Source organism: Sciurus vulgaris (genome assembly GCF_902686455.1).
Source record: "Sciurus vulgaris genome assembly, chromosome: 3".
Classification (NCBI taxonomy): domain Eukaryota; kingdom Metazoa; phylum Chordata; class Mammalia; order Rodentia; family Sciuridae; genus Sciurus; species Sciurus vulgaris.
In genome coordinates this window covers 106,572,109-106,596,668 of record NC_136463.1, presented here as the reverse complement: position 1 = coordinate 106,596,668, position 24,560 = coordinate 106,572,109, and the positions used below count along the sequence as shown (strand labels likewise).

The 24,560-nt window shown below is 38.7% G+C and overlaps 1 protein-coding gene across 1 annotated transcript in view; it reads right to left on the bottom strand.

Annotated features, from left to right (window-relative positions):
* RIF1 (replication timing regulatory factor 1) overlaps nucleotides 1–12,543 on the bottom strand; it is a 62,623-nt gene extending 50,080 nt beyond the window's left edge. Inside the window, exons 1-8 of the mRNA XM_079134474.1 lie at nucleotides 12,406–12,543; nucleotides 11,906–12,019; nucleotides 11,155–11,233; nucleotides 8,532–8,628; nucleotides 6,912–7,039; nucleotides 6,731–6,825; nucleotides 5,139–5,328; nucleotides 2,966–3,058 (exon numbers count right to left, since the gene is read on the bottom strand). Coding sequence (XP_078990600.1) covers nucleotides 2,966–3,058; nucleotides 5,139–5,328; nucleotides 6,731–6,825; nucleotides 6,912–7,039; nucleotides 8,532–8,628; nucleotides 11,155–11,233; nucleotides 11,906–12,009 — 786 coding nt within the window. The 5' untranslated portion in view covers nucleotides 12,010–12,019; nucleotides 12,406–12,543. The remainder of the gene's footprint in view (nucleotides 1–2,965; nucleotides 3,059–5,138; nucleotides 5,329–6,730; nucleotides 6,826–6,911; nucleotides 7,040–8,531; nucleotides 8,629–11,154; nucleotides 11,234–11,905; nucleotides 12,020–12,405) is intronic.
* Between the last annotated feature and the right edge of the window lie 12,017 nt (nucleotides 12,544–24,560).

The window sequence follows — 24,560 nt, the reverse complement described above, 5'->3', positions numbered from 1 at the left end:
AAAATGAACACCCACATGCAACAAAAGGGTGCTGGATCAATAAATTAACTCAAAACCTATTTTGTATTTTATTGTCACTGAGTTGCTTAGCACCTTGCTTTTGCTGAGGCTGGCTTTTCTACTCAACCCTCCTGCCTCAGTCTCCTAAGCACCTTGGATTACAAGTGAGCACCACTGTTACCAGCAAGAAATAATATTTAAAAGAAGGGGGCTTGGTTGTGGCTCCATGGTAGAATGCTAACCTAGCTCTGTGACGCACTGGGTTCAATCCTTAGCACCATATAAAAATGAAAGTATTGGGCTGGGGATATAGCTCAGCTGGTAGAGTGCCTACCTGTCAAGCACAAGGCCCTGGGTTCAATTCCCAACACTTGCAAAAAAAAAAAAAAAAGGTATTGTGTCCAACTATAACTAAAAAATATATTACAAAAGAAAAGAAGGTCCTGGCACAGTGTTACACACCTGTAATTTCAGCAACTCAGGAAGCTAAGGAGGAGAATAAGTTCAAACCAGCCTTGACAACTTAGCAAGACTCTCAGCAACTTAGTAAAAAAACCTGTCTTAAAAAACAACTGAGGCTATAAATTTACTTGGGAGGTAAATTACCCCTGGGTTTAATCCCCAGTACACCCGGCACCCCAAAAAAAGAAAATATAAGAAAAGATCTGACACTGGATTTAACAACTCCATGAATATGGCACTGAACACATATAATAAAAATTATATTTTACTTCACTGAGCTTAAATGTTTGTGCACAGGTGGGATGGGGGGGGTGGTAAGCTCAACTGCAGAGCATGCACTGAGCAGGTAATGATGCCCTGGGTTCAATTCCAGCACTACATGCCCACACGATATTTGTGCAAAAGACACAACCAGAAAGACGCCAGGTTTGGTGGTGCACACCTATAATTCCAGCAACGTGGGAGGCTGAAGCTAGAAATCACACACATTTGAGGGCAGCCTCAGCAACTTGGTAAGACCCTGTCTCTAAATAAAAAGTGTTGGGGATATGGTTAATGTTAAGCACCCCTGGGTTCAATCCCAGGTTACCCCCACTCCACTAAAAAAAGCAGAAAGACAACCTCTATAATGGAAGAAAATACTTGCAAATCAGATTAACATTAAGAATATATTAAGAACAAAAAGACAATCCAACTCTAAACTGGGCATAGGACTTGAATCGATATTTCTTCAAATATAAAGTGGCAAAAAAAAAAAAAAAAAAAACAACATGAAAAGATCAAAAATAGAAATGCAAAACAAAACTACTGTGAGATACCACCTCATATCCATGAGCATGACAATTACAAAACAAAGAAAAAAAGGAAAGCGTTGGAGATGATGTTGAGTAAGTAAATCCTAGTGCATCACTCCAACGGTCAAAATGTAAAATAATGCACCTGCTATGGAAAAGCGTGGCAGTTTTTCAAACCTTCAGCATAGAACATGAACAAGCAATTCTACTCTTAAGATCCAAGAACTTGGTCACCAACAGATATTTTTACAATCATATTTACAACATTGTTCATAATAGCCAAAAGGGAGAAAAACTCCAAATGTCCACTCACATGAGCTGTTAAACAAAATGTGGTACATACATACCACAGAATATTATTCAGCCATAAGAATAAATGACATTTTAAAATGTGGTACAACACAGATGGATCCTACAAACATTATACTTAGTAAAATAAGGCAGATACAGAAGAGCAAATGTATGGTTCTACATCTATGAGGTACCCAGAATAGCAAATTCATAGACAGAAAGTAGAATAAAAAAGGCAACCCCACTAAAAAATTGACTTAGTCAACACTTGATTTTCACTATTGACAGTATTTATATTGTACAGTCACTTTGAACATGGAAAAAAAATGGGCTGGGGATGTGGTTCAATGGTACAGTGTTTGCGTGGTATGCATAAGGCCCTGGATTTCATTTCTAGCACCAATTAAAAAAAAAAAGAAAGAAAGAAAAAGTTGGCCATCACACTCATCACACTTTTTTTTTTTTTTTTTTTTGGTGCTGGGGATTGAACCCAGGGCCTTGTGCATGCAAGGCAAGCACTCTACCAACTGAGCTATATCCCCAGTCCTGGCCATCATTCTTAAAAGGAAATAGAGTTGGGTTTCTTTGAACAAATTCTTTGGTCATAGAACTTTCATCAACTGTTTAATATATAACCCTATTTTATGCTTTATTTCTCCATGTAAAGGTACCTTACATAATATATACTAATTCCCTTACTTAATATCTATTGATTCCCTAACATTGAACTGAAAGCCAATAGTACTGTAACTTATGTTAGAATAAAGTTTATTTATTAACACACGTGTATTTCTTCAGAAGACCCATCACAGTCATCCTGTGCTTAGGAAAAGCACTTAGCCCCATGCTGGGAAGCCACTTTAAATAGTGAATAAAAACAAAAACAAAAAGTATGAAAAAAATGTAAAACTAAATACTCATGGAGAAGACACTTATTTTAGGTATGCAAGTTAAAAGAAAAGGCATAGTCAGCATGGTGGCACATGCCTCTGATCCCAGCAACTCAGGAAGCTGAGGAAGGAAAATCCCAAGTCTGAAGTTCGCTTCTGAAACTTAGGGAGACTGTCTCAAAATAAAAAAATAAAAAATATATAAAGGGATAGGGATATGGTTCAGAGACAAAGCATCCCTGGGTTTAATCCCAGCCCTCAGGGTTGGGAGGAAGGCAGGGTATAACTTGTTGAACCTCAGCTAAGAACACACACATTGGGTGACTCAAATTCTTTCCCAATCTGCATTTCTACAAATGATGTGAAAGCTACACAAGTACCAATATGGAGTTTACAAACAATTCTAGAGAGCAGGCAAATTTGCAAGTAAGGAAAGCAAACTCTGAGGATGGATTGAACTAAGGAAAGATTAGTAAAAAGGTCTGGCATGTAAAAATTGTGAACTGTTCAGTTAACTCTGGCACTCACCTTTCCAAGAAGTTTGACAAACAAAGGCCACAATTTTAACACATAAGTCTCATTTTTATTCATAAATAGCTTTTGGAGTTCTGAGATTAATTTCTGTAAGTAAAAGTGAAATATTTACCAAAGAGTCTCTTCAAAAGGAAAAAAATAATCCAATATCAAAGACTAGAAATAATTTCCAATACTTGAATCTTAGTCAAATAATCTTTTCTACAATAATGCCCCCACAAAATTTAAAGAATATACCAAACCTGAAACTGTTTTACCATACATATCCAAATACCAACATCTGAATTCTACCATTAACATTTACTTTGCTAGGCTGGTCTATCACACTTCTGGCTATGTCACCATTCATCAATCACACTTGTTTTCTACCAATATACTGGTAGAAAAACTTTCTCCTAAAAACTTTAGCCTGGGCTGGGTGTGGTTGCACATGCCTGTAATCCCAGGAGCTCAGGAGGCTGAGGCAGGAAGATGTTCAAAGCCTCAGCAAAAGCGAGGTGCTAAGCAACTCAGTGAGACCCTGTCTCTAAGTAAAATACAAAAAGGGTTGGGGATGTGGTTCAGTTGTCAAAAGCCCAAGTTCAATCCCAGGTACCCACCCCTCCACAAAAAACAAAAACAAAAACTTCAGCCTGAACATAATTAGAGTTCAAAATGATAGTATTAATCTTCTCACATTAAAAACTTAAAAAAATAAAATACTTTCAGTTTCCCGGACAAGGGTATGAGAAAATTTTACTTCAAATTTTATAAAGCTGCATATATGCTACTAAAAATGAATATTTGAGATGAAATCAATTCTTAAAGATACTACTTTACTATACTTTAATCTTCCTGCTGTTGCTCAGTCATCCCCGGAACCCAATACAGCCAGAATAATCCCTCTAAAACTTGTGTATATAACACTTCAAAGCTCAAAACATTCAAACATGGCTTTCCTTATAATCCAGAGTAAAAATTGTACCTTTATCATGAACCCAAGGACCTATGTGATTGGGCCCTGTTTCTCTAAAAAATATCTTCTACTCCTCTCAACCTCATGACTCACCCACTTCTGTCATACTGCCCAGTGTTCCCTGAACACCAACTTGGTACACAATATGAGAGCAGGACAGGATCCTCCCCTTTCTTTTGCTGGACAGGGGACTGAATCCAGGGGTACCTATCAGAGTTACATCCCCAGGCCCCTTTAAAAAAAGAAAAGAAAAAACTTATAAACTTAATTTTGAGATAGGGTCTTGCTAAGTTGCCCAGGCAGGCCTCAAACTTGGGATCCTCCTGCCTCAGCTTCTCCAGTAGTTATGATTATTGATGTGCACCACCATTCCCTGCTACAAAAATGGCCCTTCTGCACTAATGGTTTTCTTACTCACAACGAACTTACCCTTTATTATCCACATGGCTAACTCCCATACTGTCTTCAAATCACGATTCCAATGTTCTAATTTTTACCTTCCCTGACCACCTCACATTTCTCTCTGATGGCGAACTCAACCCTGTTCCTGCTATTCAACCTCCATAGTGCTCTTCACTTAATATACTATGTGCCTGCCTCATTTCTTCACTACAAAACAAGTTCTACAAGACTTGTTTACAACTACAGTCATGGTAATGATTGTATATACAGATGCTCAACAGATGTTTGTAAGAACAAATGTTGGTAAGCCTAAGACCTGAGGCAAATAATAATTAGCTTGGAAATTATACAGACTAGATAAGTTTACATGCATGAGGATTTATATCTACTGAAATTATACAGTAACCCAAATAACACTGAATCGGGTACTGTTCTCCCTTGTTTAGAAATATAATCCCGTGTTTGCAGTCATACCACCCTGAATGCACCTGGATTTTGTTTGATCTTAGAAACCAAGGTTGGGCCTAGGTTGGGCATGGTTAGTGGATGGGAGAAATGCAATCCCTTTCTATTCACCATTCATTGGGGATGGGATAAAACATCTATGGTGTATTAAAAAGGGACAGTTGACTTCTGTACTGTTACATATAATTTGTCTACACCAACTTAAGCAATTCTTTCTTTTAATTCAAAGCTTAACTCCTAAATCACAGTGCAATTATACCAATATGAGCCTAGACTGAATTTCAAGTTTAGCACAGAAACTTTTAATGCAGTATTTAGAAAATTCTTAAGTAACTCAATGCTTACAGTACTCATAAGCTGCTCTGTAATAGATGCTATTTCTTGTTGTTTCTGAAGCAACAAGGGCATTCCCATCTCCAAAGCAGTGGCTCCCCGCAAATGAACCTTTTGTGCTGAATGAGCCACTAAAGGTATGACCAATTTTGCCCACCTCACTGACTCTTCTCCCATTTGAACTGGAGCTTGTTCAATTAGCCTATAAAGGAGAAATCAATGAATAAATTAGTTTGAACTCACTTTTTAATTCTAACCTAGTAGGAAAAATAAGCAACACCCAGAAGCATATGCTAGTATGGCACTGTTTTAGAACATATACATATACTCATATAGAAAAATATTGTGTTTGTTTGACCATACAATTGTCACAGATTATGCCAAAAAAAATATTTTTTGGAACAAAATTAAGGTGTGAACATTATGTGAAGCTTTTTTTTTTTTTTTTTTTTTAAAGAAAAGAAATTATCAGTATCACCTAAAAATCATTTATTATTGTTTTAGGTTCAAGATTAGGATGCATACAACATTCATGAATATACGTTAATGAAGTGGTAATGACTGGTAAAATACACATTAAGTTTTTCTTGTTTATTTGTATACTTCTTTACTTTTTATGTAAAAAGTATGTTTTTGTGGTGGTAAGGATTTAGCCCAGGGCCTCCTACATCCTAAGCCAGCACTCCACCACTAAGCTCCACTCCTCAATTTTTTTTTTTTAATATTTTTAGTTGTAGATGGACAAAATAACTTTATTATTTTTTATGTGACGCTGAATATCAATCCCAGTTCCTCCCACATGCTAGGTGAGTACTCTACAACTGATCAACAACCCCAACCCTGGACTCTTTTTATAACTAAGAAAATGTTTTCGTGGTACAGAGAACTGAACCCAAAGCTTGGCATACATTAGGCAATCACTCCATCACTGAGATATACCCTCAGCCTCCTTTTTATTTATTTATTTTTTAATTCTTAGGGCCTCATTAAGTTGCCAAGGCTAGCCTCAAACTTATGACCCTACTGCTTAACTCCTGAAATTCCAGTTGTGTATCACTATGCCCAGCTGATTTTTATAAAATTTATAAATAAGGAAAACACATTGTATTTACATGGAAAACTTAAAAATACTGTTATTATGTTAGTAACTGCAAGGCCCTTAGAGAAGTCCAGCCAGCAAACCAGACAATAATTTGAACATCAACTACAGCATCAGAAAGCTAAGTTAGAACAGCTCAATAACTAAAGAAAACAAAGAATGAAAAACAAAGGAAGAGTCTGTGCCACAAGTCTGTTAAAGAGTAGGGAAGGGCAGGTGGAAAGGATTTTCCTGCTCCATGCTGGACACTGTGACTGCCTTCATAAATACCCTTTATAATCTCTTATGAAGTTATAATATTTTTTAAACCCCAAAAGCTTTAAGAAATTAATTTTAAAAACCATTAGCAAGAACACAAGACTTTACTTTTAAAACTTTCAGTAAAGACATTCACCCACTCTTTTAAAATCTATTTCATATTTAAATATCAGAAAGTTCAATCCTTGAAATAAATTCTAAATTTATAGAAACAATATTCTAAAGTGATTGCATCCAAACTGCATACCTTATGATAACATTTAATGCTTCAAAATCGACAACGGCAGAATGTATCTCTCCTTTATTAAACACTATCTCTAAAGAGTCAATTATACTGGATACCTAAAAGAAAGAACCAAACATATATACAAATCAAATAAAACAATTATTTTGCTGACATAGTTAAGATATAGAAAAACTATACTCACCACTTTTCCAACAACTTCAGTGGGAAACGTCTGTTTGGATATTACCCAAAGTGCCCTGGTACGTACATTTTTGTCTGAACTCTTAACAATATCATTCAATTTTGAAAGCAGTTCTTGAATATTTGCCTCTGAAAAGGAAGCAGTTTTAATTTTAGTTATATGGTATAGTACACAATCTTCTGCAGTACTGGGGATTGAAACCAGGGCTTCATATATGTTAGGCAAATGCTAGAGTTACAACTGCACCCCAATCTTTAAAATCTCAAATATAGAAAAAAATACTCTTGAATCAAAAAAAATCAAATACATATCCAGAGAAGGATCAGAGAACCACTACTGAAATCAAACTTCCCAAAACACAAAATCTAGATCAAAGAAGTTATAATCACAGTAAGCACAGTATAAGCAAATAGGACTCCAAAGTACATATTTTGCACAAAAACAACTACAAGTATCATTAGTAGGTATATGCAAAGTTTGGCAAGATATTATAAATCCCACACCTTTGCACTAAGATGAATGACTCGTGTTTTAGATTGCTAACACTTCTACACATAAAAAAAGAACAAGCAGGGGTTGAGGTTGTGGCTCAGTAGTAGAGCGCTTGCCTTGCATGTGTGAGGCACTGGGTTCAAACCTCAGCACCGCATATAAAGAATTAAAAGATCCATCAACTAAAAAACATAAAAAAAAAAAAAGCAGAGCTGTGTGTTGTGCCACTGGTCTATAATCTTGGCAACTTAGCAAGACTCTGTCTTTAAATAGAAAATAAAAAGGGATGGAGAAGCCAGATGCAGTGGTACATGCCTGTAAACCCAGCTCAGGAGGCTGAAGCAGGAGGATAGCAGTTCAAAGCCAGCCTCAGCAACTCAGCGAGACCCTGTCTCAAAGTATAAAAAAGGCTGGGGATGATGCTCAGTGGTTAAGCAACCCTGGGTTCAATTCCTGGTACCAGGGGGAAAAAAAAGGGCTGGAGATATAGCTCCATGGTTAAGTGTCCCTGGGTTCAATACCCAGTACAAGTACAAAACAAAAAAGCAGGAAAACAACTTTCTGATCCTTATTACCTATTCCAATTTCCTCTCTCTAAAGATTACTTCCCAGCATTCCTTTAGGATAGCTAACTATTTAATTACAAGCAACAGTTCAGACTACTTGAAACTTAGAAGGCATCACAGTCTGGGTTTTCATTCTCATTTTTAGTTCCATGTTATCCTACATTTCCCACTACTGTGAAAGAAACTTTCAAGTAAATGTTCCTTAGTGCATAGGCCTAAGTAAAACAATCAGATAAGTTATTAACTTCCAAAGACAGGCATGTTTAAATAAAGTTTCTGTTTTTATATCAATTGTTTTTTGTTTATTCTGTGCTGGGGAATGGAACCCAGGACCCTGGATAACACAGTTTATACCCTCAGTGTACAATTATGTTTAAGCAGGCTTATTTTCTACAGCAGACTTCATTCTATCAAATTTAGAACTATGTCTAGGTAGTGATGATATCCAAACATTTCTCAAAAGCAAATCCTAAACTACAAGTTATGAAACTAATTCAGCGATAAAAATACTTTTAATAAAGTTACATTTAAAAATAAAAAATATTAAGTCATAATCATCTACCTGATAATCCTGAGGTAATTTTGGGATTATATAGGCAAAACCCCAAGGCCTGTAGAGCAGCACTACTCAGTTCTGAGTTTTGACTGGAAATATGAGTCTACCAAAACAAAATCACATTTACCACAAATAAGTACAACCATGAATCAATTTTTAGAAATCAAAAGTCAATTAATTACAAAACAAGCAAGTTCATTACATTTTGAACTAATTAATCAACAAACTTTCCAGAGTAGGTAAGAATGTATGATCAGAAAGTCAACTATAACCCAGTACGGTGGTGCATGCCCATGAGCCCGGCAACTTAAGCCTAAGGCAGGAAGATCTCAATTAAGGACAGCCTCCATAACTTAGTGAGACCCTCAGTTAAACACCTGTTCATATAACAAGTAAGGCTGATGATTTGAGAGCTACTACTCTGGTCTCCTTGATATTAGAAGCCCACATCTGTGATCAACTTTCATTAAACATGTTTGCTTGAAAAAGTTCCTTAACTTTGGTATGCCTTTTTTATTGATGATTTTGCAGTGCTGAGAACTGAACCCACAGCTAGCATGGTAGGCAAGCACTCTACCACTGAGTTATACCTCTAGCTCAACAAAGGTCTGCCTCATCTTCAAGAATGTTATGGGTTCTTAGACAAACCTACAGAATTCTGAATGTGAATACAGAAACATTTTACCTACTATGGTTCCTACTCTGAAGAAATTTAATTATTCTTTGGTTGCTTTATTTACACAGCGATCTTCTACTGATTGTCCTATTACTAACCTTCCATTTGGTTCCAAATAATTCATTAGGAACTTTATATACGAACCCTACTTTAAAACAGTGCAACCTGATTCAAAAAAGCATGCAACAGGGTCCCTGATCCCATGTGTTCAAAACCTAACTATTTGAAGGTGCATGTCTTCACATCAAATATACTGCTAGAATGTGACATGTAATAAAAGAAAAAATGGAACATTGCAGTTAATACTAATTAATAATACTATTTCCATGTTTGCTTTGGCAGCATGCATACTAAAACTTGGAATAGAGCCAGGTGTGCTAGCGCATGCCCATAATCCCAGCCACTTAGGCTGAGACAGATGATCACAAGTTGGAGGACAGCCTCAGCAACTTTGTGAGACTTTATCACAAAATAAAAAGGAGGGTATTAATCAATGCCCTGGGTTCCATCTCCAATATCACAAGAAAGAAAAAAAAAAAAATTGGAAGACAGAGAAGATTAGCACAGTCCCTATGAAAGGATGATAATCAAATTCATTAAGAATTTATTTTTTAAAAAATCTGTTACAGAATTCAATAAATAAAATACCCGCTGAGGATGAAGTAGCGCATGCCTGTAATTCTAGCTACTCAGGAGCCTGAAGCAGGAGGATTCCAAGTTAGAGGCCCAGCTAATTTTATTAAGAATTAAAAGAGGGCTGGTGATGTAGCTCAGTTGGTAGAATGCTTCCCTTACAAGCACAAGGCCCTGGGTTCAATCCCCAGCACCACAAAAACAAAAACAACAACAACAAAAAAAACCAAAGGGCTGGGGAGATAGCTCAGCTGGTAGAGTGCTTGTCTCGAAAGCACAAGGCCCTGAGTTCAATCCCCAGCATGGCTAAATAAATAAATAAAATAAAATAAAACGTTGCTGGATTGGAGCCTAATGAGGCAAGTCCATAATGCCAGTCACATGCGAGGTTGAAGCAGGAAGATGATGGAAAGTTATTGGACAGCCTGGGCAAATTAGCAAGACCATGGGTCAAAACTACAATAAAAAAAGGCCCAGGGATGTAGCTCAGTGGTATAGTGACCCTGGGTTCAATTCTGAGTACTGGGAGTTCCAGGGGAAGGGGGGATTAAAAAGTTAAGTGCTGAGGAAGGAAGATCATGAATCCTCCTAAGTAGTTCAGAACAAAAAACATATGTTCTTAGTTTGCCATTAAACTATACCCCCTCCCTGTAAACAAGCAATAAAAGATAACTGTAACAGTAAACAAGCAAAAGATAACTGTAACAGTTTATAACTAGGCATAAGTTGCAAAAACTGAGGGTGAGTGAAGATAAATTATGAATGCTATAAACAAAGGAGACCACAGATAATTACTATTTTAGAATCCCTTACAAATACATTCCCAAAAGGAATGAAAAGGGATTAAATAATCTCAGATCACTGATTTGATCCAATAAGACTGATAAAACTACAGGCTTTAGATTCGAGTGGCCATGGAAAACCTTAGACAAATTAAAACAATTTCTCCATCTGCAAAGTGGAGATTAAAGAGCAAACTAGGGGCTGAAGGAGTAGCTCACTGAGAGCTTTTAACTAGTATCCTGAGGCACTGTGTTTGATCCTAGGAACTGCCAAAAAGAAACAGAAAAAAATGGTAAACTCATGGAGATACAGAGAATAATGTGAGAAAAAGCTTGTGAAAGATGTAAAGCAATAAAAAGGCAATGTGGTGCTCACTGTATTCACACCTACACAGGAGGATAACATTTCATATACAATAAATAAATCAATAAAAGGTATATTAATCCAACAAACATTATTGCTTGTATTTTAGAAAATTTCTTATGGGTCAACTGTGTGGTTTAAATATTCAAAAACTATTCAATCAAAGATACAGACCTTTAAAACTTTGTACAGCCGAGGAAGATTTTTCTCAATTTCTATTATGACTTCTTTCCCTTCTTCTCCAGTCATCCGACTTAAAAAGCAAAACAAGAACTTAGGCAAAAAAAAAAAAACAAAGCACTAGACTCTGCCTAAAATATCTCTATAAAAGCTTAGAAATGAACTAGCCCTACTCTTAAGATACTTATGGATATATAACTATATGATTCAACACACATCAGAAATGTGATAAGACACATCAGAATGATTTTTTGCCTCCATGTTGTACCCTAGCTTTGACAGTTTCATCATGTGAAAATAGGACAATAATCCCTATCCCCAGGTACAAATTTACCAATTTTATGAAATCCTTTACAAAGCTTTCGGCATTTTTTTTTTGGCGGGGGGGGGCACTATGTCACTGAAACAAAAATCAGGTTAGTGGTCCATTAAAAAAAAATTCTGAGTTGTCATTTCGCAATACATCAATTCACATGGACTTCACACTGAAAACCACTTCCAGCAGAAACTCCAACCCTTTGCTTGCAAGACATGCGCGCAGTCTCCTTCATTCCAAACAGCTTAAGCGCTGCAGCAGCCCTTGAAACGTCACTTAGCACATACGCCACCCTATATATACCCCACTCATCCCCAACCCCGATGTCCTCACATTTGCCAGACTGAAAGAATTCACTCATTCTACGAGTCCCATACAACCGTCTTTCGTCCCAACCTCTAGCGCCGCCTCCCACCCCACGGGCCTCACCTGGTCAAAGTTAGGTAGGCGTCCGTCTGCTCTCCAAGGGAGGCGGAGGAATCTTCCAGTGTCTCCAATAGCGGGGCGAGCGAGCTCTGACCTGGGGCCGTCATGTCGGCCACCCTAAGGCAGGGCCGGAAAAGGAGAAAAATGTAATGACCGATATAAAGAGCCCCACGGCGGCCCAGTGCGAGTTCTGCTCTCACACCTGAGTGCCGGCGCCCGTACTCGCAGTTCCGCTGCGACCACACCGCCGGCCTCTAGAGCACAAACCTAAGCCCTAACCTTCTCCTGCGCCCAGGAACACACACTCGGGCCCACGCCGCGCTCGGGCCCGGGCCCGCTCCCGCCACTACTTTCCCGGGCAGCATTCAACCGAGGGAGGAAACTGCGCGGGGGGGGCGGGTGGAGGCGGGAGAAAACCCGGGAGCGCGGCGTCTCGCAGAGGCTGCGCCAGGCCGAAGGTTTCCTAGCCTCTCACCGCGCCCGGGATACTTAACCCCACGTACGATGATCAGGACAGGGTCCTCTCCACCGCTGCGCCGCTGCACTTGCAGGCTGCCAAAGCCCGACTTTCACGACTCGGGCTGTTTACTCACGCGTGCGACACGCTCCCTTCTGGACCAAGATGGCGGCGGGGGCGGGCCCAGGAGCGCGCGGGAGTAGGGCAGGCCTGGCGGGAGAGGTTCGAGCCAATCCAACAGGCAGCGGCGCGCCGGAGGCGTCGATCGCCTCCCTTCTTTGCCCCGCTGCCCCGCCCCGCCCCGCCCCGCCCCTCAGGCCACCTTCAGGTGGGGGTGTTTTGCCCAAAGCGATGGACTTGGAATTCAAAATGTAAATGATTGGCCCAAATTTACCAGACGAATTGATGAGCCTTCAGACCAAGTGTTCAACTCCAAGTCTAGTATTTGTATTAACAAGCAGATCACTTAGCAAAAGGAAATAATGGACTGTTAAGTTTAAGAGGAAGAGCTGCATCGCGAGCACGTCTAGATTCGACCCCTGGTTGGGTCTGTCCTCAACAAGTTAATTAACTTTTCTATGCCTCAGTTTCCTTTTCTGTAAAATAGGGCTAATAACTGTAACTGGTGGAAGGTGTAGTGTGAGAAGGTAGGAATGGCCAACGGTTCTCAAGTTTTCAGTGAACATAACAATGGCCTGAAGATAAGCATTATTAAAGTGCAGATTTTGGCCCGCCCTTCGACCTTGTGATTCTATAGACTTACTTAACTCCGAGAAGATCTGCATTCCTCTGTTGTATGGGGGTTGGCAGGAGCTTCATACTTGGAAGAACTACTATAAATGCTTAAGTTAGTTCTCATTATTATTACTATTTTACTCCTTATTTCCATATGCCTCTGAGCATTCCCCCCAGCAGGCAGAATTTAAATCCCGCACTGAAGGCCCAGGAGCAACACAATTTTTCACTCTAGGCATCTCGGGTTCCTGGCCCTGCTTCTGATCCGCCCCGAGATACACATACACAATTAAACTATAGCTATACAGCCCTGCTTTTTGCTTTTTTTCTGTTATTCCTGTTAGCAAAATTTCTGCCAAACCAACCATTCAGTACATAATATGTTTCTTAAATGAAAAAATGAAGACAGAGAGAGAGAAAGAGAAATATATGAGGCCTGGTGAGCCAAGCTTTCAAATGAAAGGCTTAAAAATGGTGAACAAACCTGGGCGTGGTGGCATATTCTTGTAATCCCAGCCCTAGGGACGCTGAGGCAGGAGGATCCCAAGTTCAAAGTCAGCCTCATCAATTGAGGGAGACCCTCTCTTAAAATTAAAGAGGATTGACAATGTTGCTCAGTAGTTAAGCACCCTTGGGTTCGGTTCCCAGTTTAAAAAAAAAAAAAAAAAAAAATTGATGAACAGTTGTGTCGGATTGAAATGCAAAGACCTGGTGGAAGCAGTCAGAAAACTTTGAGAAGCCTTTTTCCTTCAGAGGAAAATTTGCTCCTTATTTTCTGGGCTTTGGCAAGAACATGTATTTTAAAAGGAAAAGTTACTAGTGAATGAAATGTGTAGACAAGCTTGCAATACTTAGACTTTAGTTATAATGTAACTGATGTGTCCATGTTGACTTTGAGAATTGTGAAAAGAACCATTGAGTGTCCCTTAAGGAAGGTATCTTTTCCCAGTCATTATGTTCCTTAACCTGCTTTATTATTCCTTCTGGCACTTATCACTAACTCAAATTATGTATCTATCATTTTATAGTCGCCTCTCCTTGCTAGAATATAAATTCTACAAGAGTAGAATTTTGCATTATTCATTTTTTTCCCCTTCAGTTTTTCATTTTTAAAAAATGGTCTGGCTGGTCATGTTGGTTGTGACTTTTTCAAAAGTGTAGTTTCAGGATCTGTTTAAATGAGGATTTAATCCTCACTCCTGTGCTAAAAATCCTCCACAATTTCCATCCATTACAGTATGTGTCTCTAAAGCCTTGGGATAACATGCCAGACTATTATGACTGGGACATTGCTCCCCTTCTTCACCATCCTTATCCCCACTTTGTCAGGTTTTGGACAGTCCACCAAATTTTTTAAACTTTCTGTCTTTGAATATTCCTTGTGTTTTGAACATTTCTTTCAAAAGTGATAAGGGTCAACTAAAACCACTCCTTGGTATAAAATCCCTTATCTACTCTCCCATGACATTCCTCCTGTAGAAATTTAAATGCTCCTCTCTCATTCTATAGATCTGTTAAAATGAACATCTCACTAAATTACTATTGTTTGGTCATAGATATTGGCAGTGGCAGTGCCTCCGAGGAATTAGTTCTACCTATAATCTCAAGGGGTACCCCTCCCTGCTTTTTGGCCATTTTCTCAATCTGATGGAAAGTGCTAAGAGATTACTAAATCAAAACAAATCCCCATCCCCACCCTCATCCTTCTCCACGCATCCTTCCAACATGATTGTTACCCCTATGCTTCACTTTTATGCTAATTACCATAGACCTCAACCTGGCACCCCAGCCCAGGTCTTTAATCCCAACTACTCAGGAGGCTGAGGCAGAAAGCTCACAAATTAAGGCCAGCCTGGGCAAATAAGTGAGACCCTATCTCAAAATAGTAAATAAAAAGAGTTGAGGATGTAGCTCAGTGGTTGAGCATCCTGGGGCTCAATCCCAAGTGTTGGAGTGCAGGTGTAAGGATGTAGAGAAAAGGGAGACAGGAGTTTTGTTTTGTTCTGTTCTTTCTTCCCCAGTAGTGAGAATTGAACACAAGGATGCTCTACAATTGAGGCATAGCCCTAAATCTTTCAATTTTTTATTTTGACACAGCGTCTCACCAAGTTGCTAAGGCTGACCTTGAACTTGCAATCCTCCTCCCACAGCCTCCAGAGTTGATGGTATTATATGCATGCACAGTGACTGATTGAGAAAAAGAAATTCTTGCAAACTGTTGGTGGGTATGTAAATTAGGACAGCCATTATGGAAGACAGTGTAGAGATTCCTCAAAAAATTAAAAATAGAACCACCATATGGTCCTGCAACGACCACTGTGTTTCCAAAGGAAATTAAATCAGTATGGCCAAAAGACATCTCCACTCTCGTAGTTATTGCAACACTGTACATAATAGCCACAAAAATTGAAAAACCCTAGTTAGCATGGTGATCCAAAGATATAATCCCAGCTAATAGGGAGGCCAAGACAGGAGAATCATAAGATAGAGATTAGTCCTGCCAACTTAATCAGAACCTGTCTCAAATAAAAAATGCAAAGGATTGAGGGTGTGAAATAAGTTTTTGTTCTTGTTTTGAAGCTCTGTTGCATATTCTAAAAAGAAAGAGAAAAGGAAAGGGAGTGGGAGTTTGTCAAAGTGGTAAGCCACTTGCCCAGTATGCACAGGCTAGGACTACAAAAAAGGAAAAACAAAAACAGATCTGTTGTACAATGTGGTGAATATAATAGCTTATTGTGCACTTCAAATTTGCTAGGAGAATAAATTTCTTATCACGAAAAATGATAAGTATTTGAGGTGATGGATATGTTAATTAGCTTGATTTCATTATTCCACATTCATAAATCATAACATCACACTGTACCCACTAATATATACAATTGTAATTTATCAATTTATAATAAAATAAAAATGCAAATAGTACTCTGCTGACAAATGCCACACTGCAGCAGTTTGAGAGAACTTTATTCCTTTGTATGCTATGATTTATATATAATGGGAAAAATATCTTTTGAATCCCATGGCATGATGTAAATTTTGTGTTCTATTTATCTTTTTCCTTCTTGACAGATATCAACAACATTACTGTATGAAGTTAGTGTTTCATAAGAACATTTGAGATACACTTTGTTTTTCGTTTCATGCATGCAGTATTGTCCAAGAATGATTGTGGAGCCTGGCACAGTGGCATACACATTAATCCCAGTGGCTGGGGAGGTTGAGGCAAGAGAATCTCAAGTTCAAAACCAGCCTCAGCAGTTTAGCGAGGGCCTAAGCAACAAAATATAAAACAAAAAATGAAAAGGGCTGGGAGGTGACTCAGTGGCTAAGCACCCCTGGGTTCAATCCCCTATTAAAAAAAAAAAAATGGTCGTGGGGGAGTACTAGGCATTGAACCTAGAACCTTCCACGTGCTAGGCAAACTCTCTACCACTGAGACACATTGCCAGCCCTCAGGAATGATTTTCTTCTGTTTTTGGAAGTCTTGGGGATTGAACTCAGGGGTGCTCTACCACTGAACTACATCTACATCCCAGTCCTTTTTATTTCTTATTTTGAGACAGGGTCTCTCTAAATTGCCATGGTTGTCCTAAACCTTGTGATCCTCCTACCTTAGGCTCCCAAGTAGCTGGGATAACAGGCATGCACCACAGCACCCAACCCAACAATGATTCTTTACGCCAATAAAATATTAATAAATAAAAAGAAGAAGAGGAGGAGGAGGAAGAGGAAGAATAGTAGTATGAGTTTTGACAGATATTTGAAACATTACCCAACAGGATAATTTTTACGGGTTTTTTAAAAGTCATACGTTGAAGCCCTTGTTAGCTTTTTAGTTTTAACTGTTGCTAAACGCATTCCCAGATAGACTTTCAACAACTGATAATTTTTTAAAATTAAGATTATCTTCTCCCATCGTTAGTTCATATTGTAAGGCCCCCAAAAAGGAAACCCCAACTCTGTCCCGCGGATCGACGGCAACCCCAATCAACCGCAAGAGGTGTTTATTCCAGCGCGATGGGACCCGACTCGGGACTCACGCAGGAGTCGAGGAGTCGAGTCCCGAGCAAAAAATCTTACAAGTTTATAAAGGCAGAAACCACACATCGGGAGGGGTCGCACATGGAAGGAAAAAGGGGAACAAAGCTGCCGGGAAATTCCAAAGGGGGTCTGGGTTTGCGGATGACATACAACATGTTTCACAATGTTTTACAACAGGGCGTAGATTCGGTAATCTTATATCATATATATCTTAACTGTCTGAATACTACCTTGTTCCAATTACTCTTTTACTCTCTGTTTGGGGCTGTTTCCTGGAACAGCTTTAAGGGCTTTGTTCCCATCACTGGGAGGGAGACCTTAGGGAGTTAAGATAAAATAGACAGCTTAAAAAAATGTCCATTCTTTCAATATGCAATAAATATACACAGCTAATTACATGTTTGTGACTAGTATAGGTTTGCTATCCTTGCTTCAGACCTACTTTACAATATCATCAAGTTGCATTAAGACCAAAAGCTTTATTTGGACCAATAGTTTTATTTTTTCATGCTTTCCATTGAGCTGGGCAGAGAGTTCCTACCAATTATGACTACACTACTCCTTTGTACATGAGAAAATTGAACCAGTACAGTTTGAGTGAAAACAAGTAACAGAGGGCAATGGCTAAACATGGACCTGATTGATAAATTTGAATCCTGGCTTTACTGCTTTAGCTATATAACTAATGTGTGACTCTGGCAAATTATTCAACTTCTTATACCTCAGTTTCCTTATCTGTAAATATAGGGTAATTGCCCTTACTTCAAATATTGGTGAAAATTGTATATGTTAATGTATGGAAATTGTTTAGAACAAGGGAACAGGCCTGTGCTGTATATTCAGAAAAATGTTAGCTGTAGATACATTGGTTGCTCAAGTTCAAATAAAACTGCCACAGGAAAGCAGGAAGCTGAAACTCACACCTTGGTTCTTGTATTCTGATGAAGGAAAATTTAAAGTCAGACACAAAAAGCCATCCAAGAGAACTTTATTATAAGTGAAAGTAAAGTAAAGGCCAAGTGAGGCCTAAGCAGAGCACATTCTCATGAGAGAGTGGGCTACCTTCACTCTGTGACAGTACTAGGGATTGAACCCAGGTGTGCTTAACACTGAGCCACACCCCCAGCCCTTTTCTATTTTTTTTTTTTTTTTTTTTTTTGGTACTGGGGATTGAACTCAGGGCCTTGTGCTTGCAAGGCAAGGCAAGCACTCTACCAGCTGAGCTATCTCCCCAGCCCCTTTTCTATGTTTAATTAGAGACAGGATCTCACTGATTTGCTTAGAGCCTCCCTAAATTGCTGAGACTGGGCTTGAACTCACAATCCTCTTGGCTCAGCCTACTGAGTTGCTGGGATTACAGGTGTGTGCCACCGCACTCAGAAGGCAGTGGTGTTTTTGACCTTAGTTGGTCCTCTCCAGAACTGTTGTGGTGGCCATCCTATTTAGGGGGACTTCATCTACAAGTCAATCCCATGTGAATGTGGGCGTTGGGGTCAATAGCTGGTCAGAAGTTACCTTATTGTGCCTGTGCTACTAATGGATCTTCCTTTCCAGACTCATGGAAACACCTATAGCCATAATTCTAGCTTCACATCAACCTCCGTAGACCCTCTCAAGAGTTAGTCTCATTAATCCGTTTCTCTTGATGTGTTTTCCAAATAGTTCCCTTGCTTTTATTTTTTATGGATTAACTGCCACTATTTGATTTCTCGTCCACTCTGAGGATAGTTTAAAGAAGACCCTAAAGTAATTTAAAGAGCATTTCACTGCTCATTGTTACCTAGTACCTAACAAAACTACACCAAAATAGAAGCATTCTTTTATTGATAATGGGTTCTCTAGTTCACATTACAAATATGAGGTTTCTAGGGGAGCAAGGTGTCACAGCTGGTAATCCCAGCTACTCAGGAGAATGAGACAGGAGGATGGCAAGTTTGAGGCCATCCTGGGCAGCTTAGTGAGACCCTGTCTCAAAATAAAAAGGACTGGTAATATAACTCAGCGGTACAGTGCCTCTGGGTTCAATCACCAGTGCCACAAAATAAATAAATAATAAATTTTTTTAAAAAAAGGGCTGGGGGTGTAACTCAGTCTTAGAGTGCAGGTCCTGGGTTCAATCCCCAGAATAAATAGCGGGGGAGAGGGGGATGAAACAGAGATTTAAAATAATCAGCAATAATTAAATGTTATATGTCTCAAAGTGTGTTTCTGAGATCATTGCATTAGAATCACAGGGAAACTTCTTTATAGCCAAGTATGTGGACCATACTTCTCAGACCTACTCAAGAATTTCCAGGGTGTGCCCACTAATCTACATTGATGTGTACCCTAAGTTATTCCTATCACAGTTTGATATTCCTACTATGTTCAAGGCAAAAATTTCCTGTTACTTTTACTGGATAGCTCAACTATTAATTTTATTTGTAATTGGAATACATCTATATGTTTCTGAAAAAACCCACCTACATACGCTGAAATCTTTTGCCTATCGCAAAAGACTTTAATTTTCTCTCCATGAGAGAATTTAGAAGCTCAAGAGCTACAAAAATAATTGAAATTAACAAACTTGAGGAGCCAAAATACAAAGTAACTCATCGTTATGCTTCAGGCCTCCTGGAGAAAGATGAGCATAAATTTAAGAAAATGAATCCAGCGTATGTCTATAATCCCAGCAATTCAGGAGGCTAAAGCAGGAGGATCGCCAAGTTCAAAGCCAGCCTCAGCAATTTAGCAAGACCCTGTCTCAAAATAAAACAAAAAAAGGTATGGGGATGTGGTTCAATGGTAAAGCACCCCTGGGTTCAACCCTGGTACCAAAAATGAATAAATAAATAAATTAAAAATGGTGGAAATGTAATTCAGAGGTAAAGCAACCCTGGGTTCAATCTCCAGTATCAATCAATCAGTCAGTCAATCAATAGGGATGGGGATGTTACTCAGAGTTAGCATGCCTCTAGGTTCAATCCCCTGTAATGCAAAATTTAAAAATAAATTAATTAATTAATAAATTAATTTAAAAAATTAGAACAGTCTTTAAAACAAACAACAACAACAAAACAACAAAAAAATATATTTAGTGGAAAAAACATTTCACTAAAGGAAATAGATATCCTTAGAGAAATTGGTAATTCCAGGGCTGGAGTTGAAAGTATAAGAAAAACTTCAAAGTTGTGTGTGTGTGTGTGGGTGTGTGTGTGTGGGGGGGGGGTGTGGGTGTGCACGTGCACACACCACAAAGTAACAAGTCTTTTAAAATTTATTGGAGAATAATTCTAGAAATTATTGAAAGGACTCAAAAGCCAGCTTGAATGGCTCCCACTGGCTGAATCTGGAACAGTGAATTATAACCAATTAAAAAAGAAACAATGAGCCATAAGAAAAACAAACAAAAGAGGAGGAGGAATGATAGGAAATTACCATTTTCAACCATCACAGCAATAATTATAGGCAATAAAAATCAGCTAAATTTATTAAGTGAAAGTTTGGTGAACAGCAGTCTCAATATGCCATAAAATACTTATTGATTATGACGGATAAGTGATAACCTTACAGTGGAGACACCTGATGAAAAACAGAAATTATCATGTGCAGCTGATAACACTGGGATTCTGATATAATTTGCCAGGAAACAATATCCCTTCTATGATATTTCTGACAAAAGTTCACAGCCCAAATCTATTTATAAAGAAATTAAAAAAAAAAAAAACCCAATTGAAGAGTGTTCCATTAACGCAATCAGAAAATTGGCCTGTATTTTCAAATGACAGTGTCATAGAGACAAAAGAAAGCAGGGGAACTGTTGCAGAATAAAGATTCAAGAGAAATAACAACTAAATTCAGGACATGCTCTTGAATTGGAAACATCAAGTTTTGTTTGAAGCTTTAGTAAAATGTGAAATAGACAGTTTTCTGTATTTAACAAATTTACTGGGGTTATGTAAGGAAATCAAAATAAGAAGTTCTCACAAATGTAGGAAAAAGTTGATTATTCTGTAACCATAGAACCAAGTAGCAACCAGAACCAGTTTTCAGTTTATTCTGTTGATCCCAATATCTCCTTGAACTCAGTCCACCCCCGCCTCCCCAAACTAACTTATCAGCATCAGCCTTTCACTTATGAGAGTCAGCCAATCAGGGATGAACTCACAATAAAACATACCTTAGAAAGCAGATGCTTAACAATAGTCTTGTCGCAGGAAAGCAGGGAGCTGAAACGCCAAACCTTGGTTCTTGTGTTCCTACTAAAGAAAATTTAAAGTCAGAAACCAAAAGCTATGCAAGAGAATTTTATTATAAGTGAAAGTAAAGAGAAAGTAAGGTGAAAGTAAAGTAAAAGCAGAGTGAGACTTAAGCAGAGAGCACTTTCAAGAGAGAGTGGGCCATCTCTAAGCAGAGAATGACAAAGGAGACAGTGCTGTCTCCAGATTTATTACTGTTTTATGTTCACTAGGAGAACTGGGGACCACCTTCTGTACTCTTTACCAATCAGGTAAAGAGTACACTTCACTTTGGGTGGCGGAGTTTTGACCTTAGTTGATCCTTTCCGGAACTGTCATGGTAACCCTCCTATTTAGGGGGCTTCATCTACAAGTCAATCTCATTTTAATGTGGGCACTGGGATCAATAGCTGCTCAGAAGTTACCTTAGTGCATCTGCGCTACCAAAGAAATCTTCCTTTCCCAAGAAATGGAGACACTCATAGCTATAATTCCTAATTTCACATCAACCTCAGTAGACCCTGTCAAGAGTTAGTCTCATTAATTCTTTTCTCTTGATGTGTTTTACAAATAGCTCCCTTGCTTCTGTTTATTTTCTACAAGTTAACTACCATCCTTGCTTTCTTGTCCACTTTGGAGTATAAAGAAGACCCTAAAGTAATGTAAAGAACACTTGTGACCTTGCCATGCATTTCCCTGCTCATTGCTAACTACTACCTAACAGTCTTACCTTAGGAACCACGAGCTTAAGAGGACCAAGCCAATTCATTTATGTCCATGAAAATGTATGCGTCCCTGAACTCTACATTTTCCCCAAACCATGGGCGTCCGGCAGCTGGTTCTGCTGAGAGACTTGCCTGACCTGCGTGGTTCTGTTACTGAATTAAGCATATTCAGCTCTTTTTTTTTTTGGGGGGGGGGTGCGGATATAACCTGGGATTGAACTCAGGAGCACTCACCCACTAAGCCACATCTCAGCCCTATTTTGTATTTTATTTAGAGACAGGGTCTCACTGAGTTGCTTAGACCTTGCTTTTGCTGAGGCTGACTTTGAACTCACGATCTTCCTGCCTCAGCCTCTTGAGTCACTGAGATTACAGGCATGGACCACCGTGCCCAGCATACTCAGCTTTTTTTCATTTCAGATGCTAAATTGTGATCTCATTATCTTTTGGAAATTCTGGAGAATCCACCAAGGTTATATTGAAGACTTTTGGTTGGGCAGCATTCTAGGTGACCCTGGAACCAAGAAGTATACTTAACTGAATGGGCCCTGTGTCCAAATTTCATTGGTCCACCAGACCAACTGCCAGATAAATCGATCTCAGTAACCATCTGAACTCTATTTACACTGGATTCTAGTTCCTGTGTTTATTGTTTTATGCTAGGCTTTGTAACCAAGTACATCTTGCATAAGGCTATTAGGCTTAGATCTTTGTGCTCAGTAATTAGATATTTTGGTTAGAGAAGCAATGTATAGTGATTAGACCCAGATTTTAATATGTTTTGCTAGTATATCATGTGAAAATATGTTTGCCAGTGACCTGCCTATTCTATAGTTGCTTGCTTTGTTTTGGGGGTTTTGGTGGTTTTTTTGTTTGTTTGTTTTAGAAACTTAAAACAATTATGTATTCAATTAAAAACATAAATACTACATTATAATGGAAATAACAATATTTTATGAAAAAATTAAAAGACCCTGTCTCAAAAAAACAAAAAACAAAACCTTCCTTCACTCATTTCTTTCTCTACTTGAGTTTATCATTCCTGCATAGCACATTATTAATATAACTACCACTTATCCCTTTTGAATGAGTTTGTCCAATAGACTCTGAGCACAAATGGCATTTTCATTTCAGGAAGTCCAAACGCTCGTGAGTGCCTACATATTTCAGATGGTACAGTTGAGGAACAAAGCATTGAAATATGCTATATAGTTCCCTAAGAATTCAGCTTTAGGGTAGGGAATGTAAATTTTCTCAAATATTCAAGGATACACCTCATTGTATAGTATTAACTGTGATCCATTTTGGATATAGATAATGGGCCAGTACTCATTTTCTTGCATCTCAATTTCAAATTCTCTCTCCAGAGCTGGGTGTGATGGTGCACACCTGTAATCCCTGTTATTGGGAATCTGAGACAGGAAGATTGCAAGTTTGAGGCCAGCCTCAGCAACTCAGTGAGACCCTTTCTAAAATGAAAAATAAAAATGGCTGGAAGTGTAACTCAGTGGTAGAGTTCTCCTGAGTTCAATCCCCCATACCACAAAAATAAATACATTCTCCCTTCATTGCTTGCCCTGTGAAAATGAAGATGTGCCCTTTATAATTTATCCTTTATCACTTTGCACAATGTTAAACTTTGTCAGTAGAGGGTGCTGAAGAGATGGGAGGAAGGGGCTTTCCTTCCTGGGTTCAGTGTTTGCTCAGCAGTATTCTTGGCATCTTCAGCACCCTCCTCTTGCAAGGCTAGAGGCAGAGCAAACCATAGCTTCCCCTGGGGGAGGTGATTTTGTAATGGAGGGTTGCCCATGAGATGCCTATCTCTGTATAGCTTTCTGGGAAGGTTGCTTTCCAGCAAGTTCCTTCAATGCTGTACCACAGTAACTTCTCGGTCATCCATTGACCTCTCTGTCTCCAGCAAGGTCTGGAGTTGAAGTCTCATGGGTGAAGTCTACTCCTTTGGGTTCTCTTTCTCAGACTGAGGGACAGAGGCTACTTTGTATACCTGCTTATATCTCCTTATGTGTTTACTAACCTGTCTCTTATTACTTCATCCTCCTGTAGTAGTAGCAGTAATAGCGATAGTATAATAATTATTTATATTAAATATATGCATTGTTTCTATAGTTGCTCTTGATTGGAGCAGACTCATAGAGATATAAAGCCTTATGCTGTATTACCTAACTTGGTAGATAGTTAGAATGTTTATGCTATAACTCACACTTATTTTCCTCACTTCACTTTATAATTTTTCAGGTAGTTATATTTCATATGCTGTTTTTCATCTTAGAAAGAAAGAAAGTCTAGAGTAAAGCACAGTGGTTCCTGCCTGTAATCCCAGCTATTCAGGAAGCTGAAGCAGGAGGATTCCAAGTATGAAGCCAGTGGGCAACTTAGGGAGACCCTGTCTCAAAAAAAAAAAAAAAAAAAAAAAAAAAAAAGAAAGAAAGAAAGAAAGAAAAGGGACTGAGGATGTAGCTCCA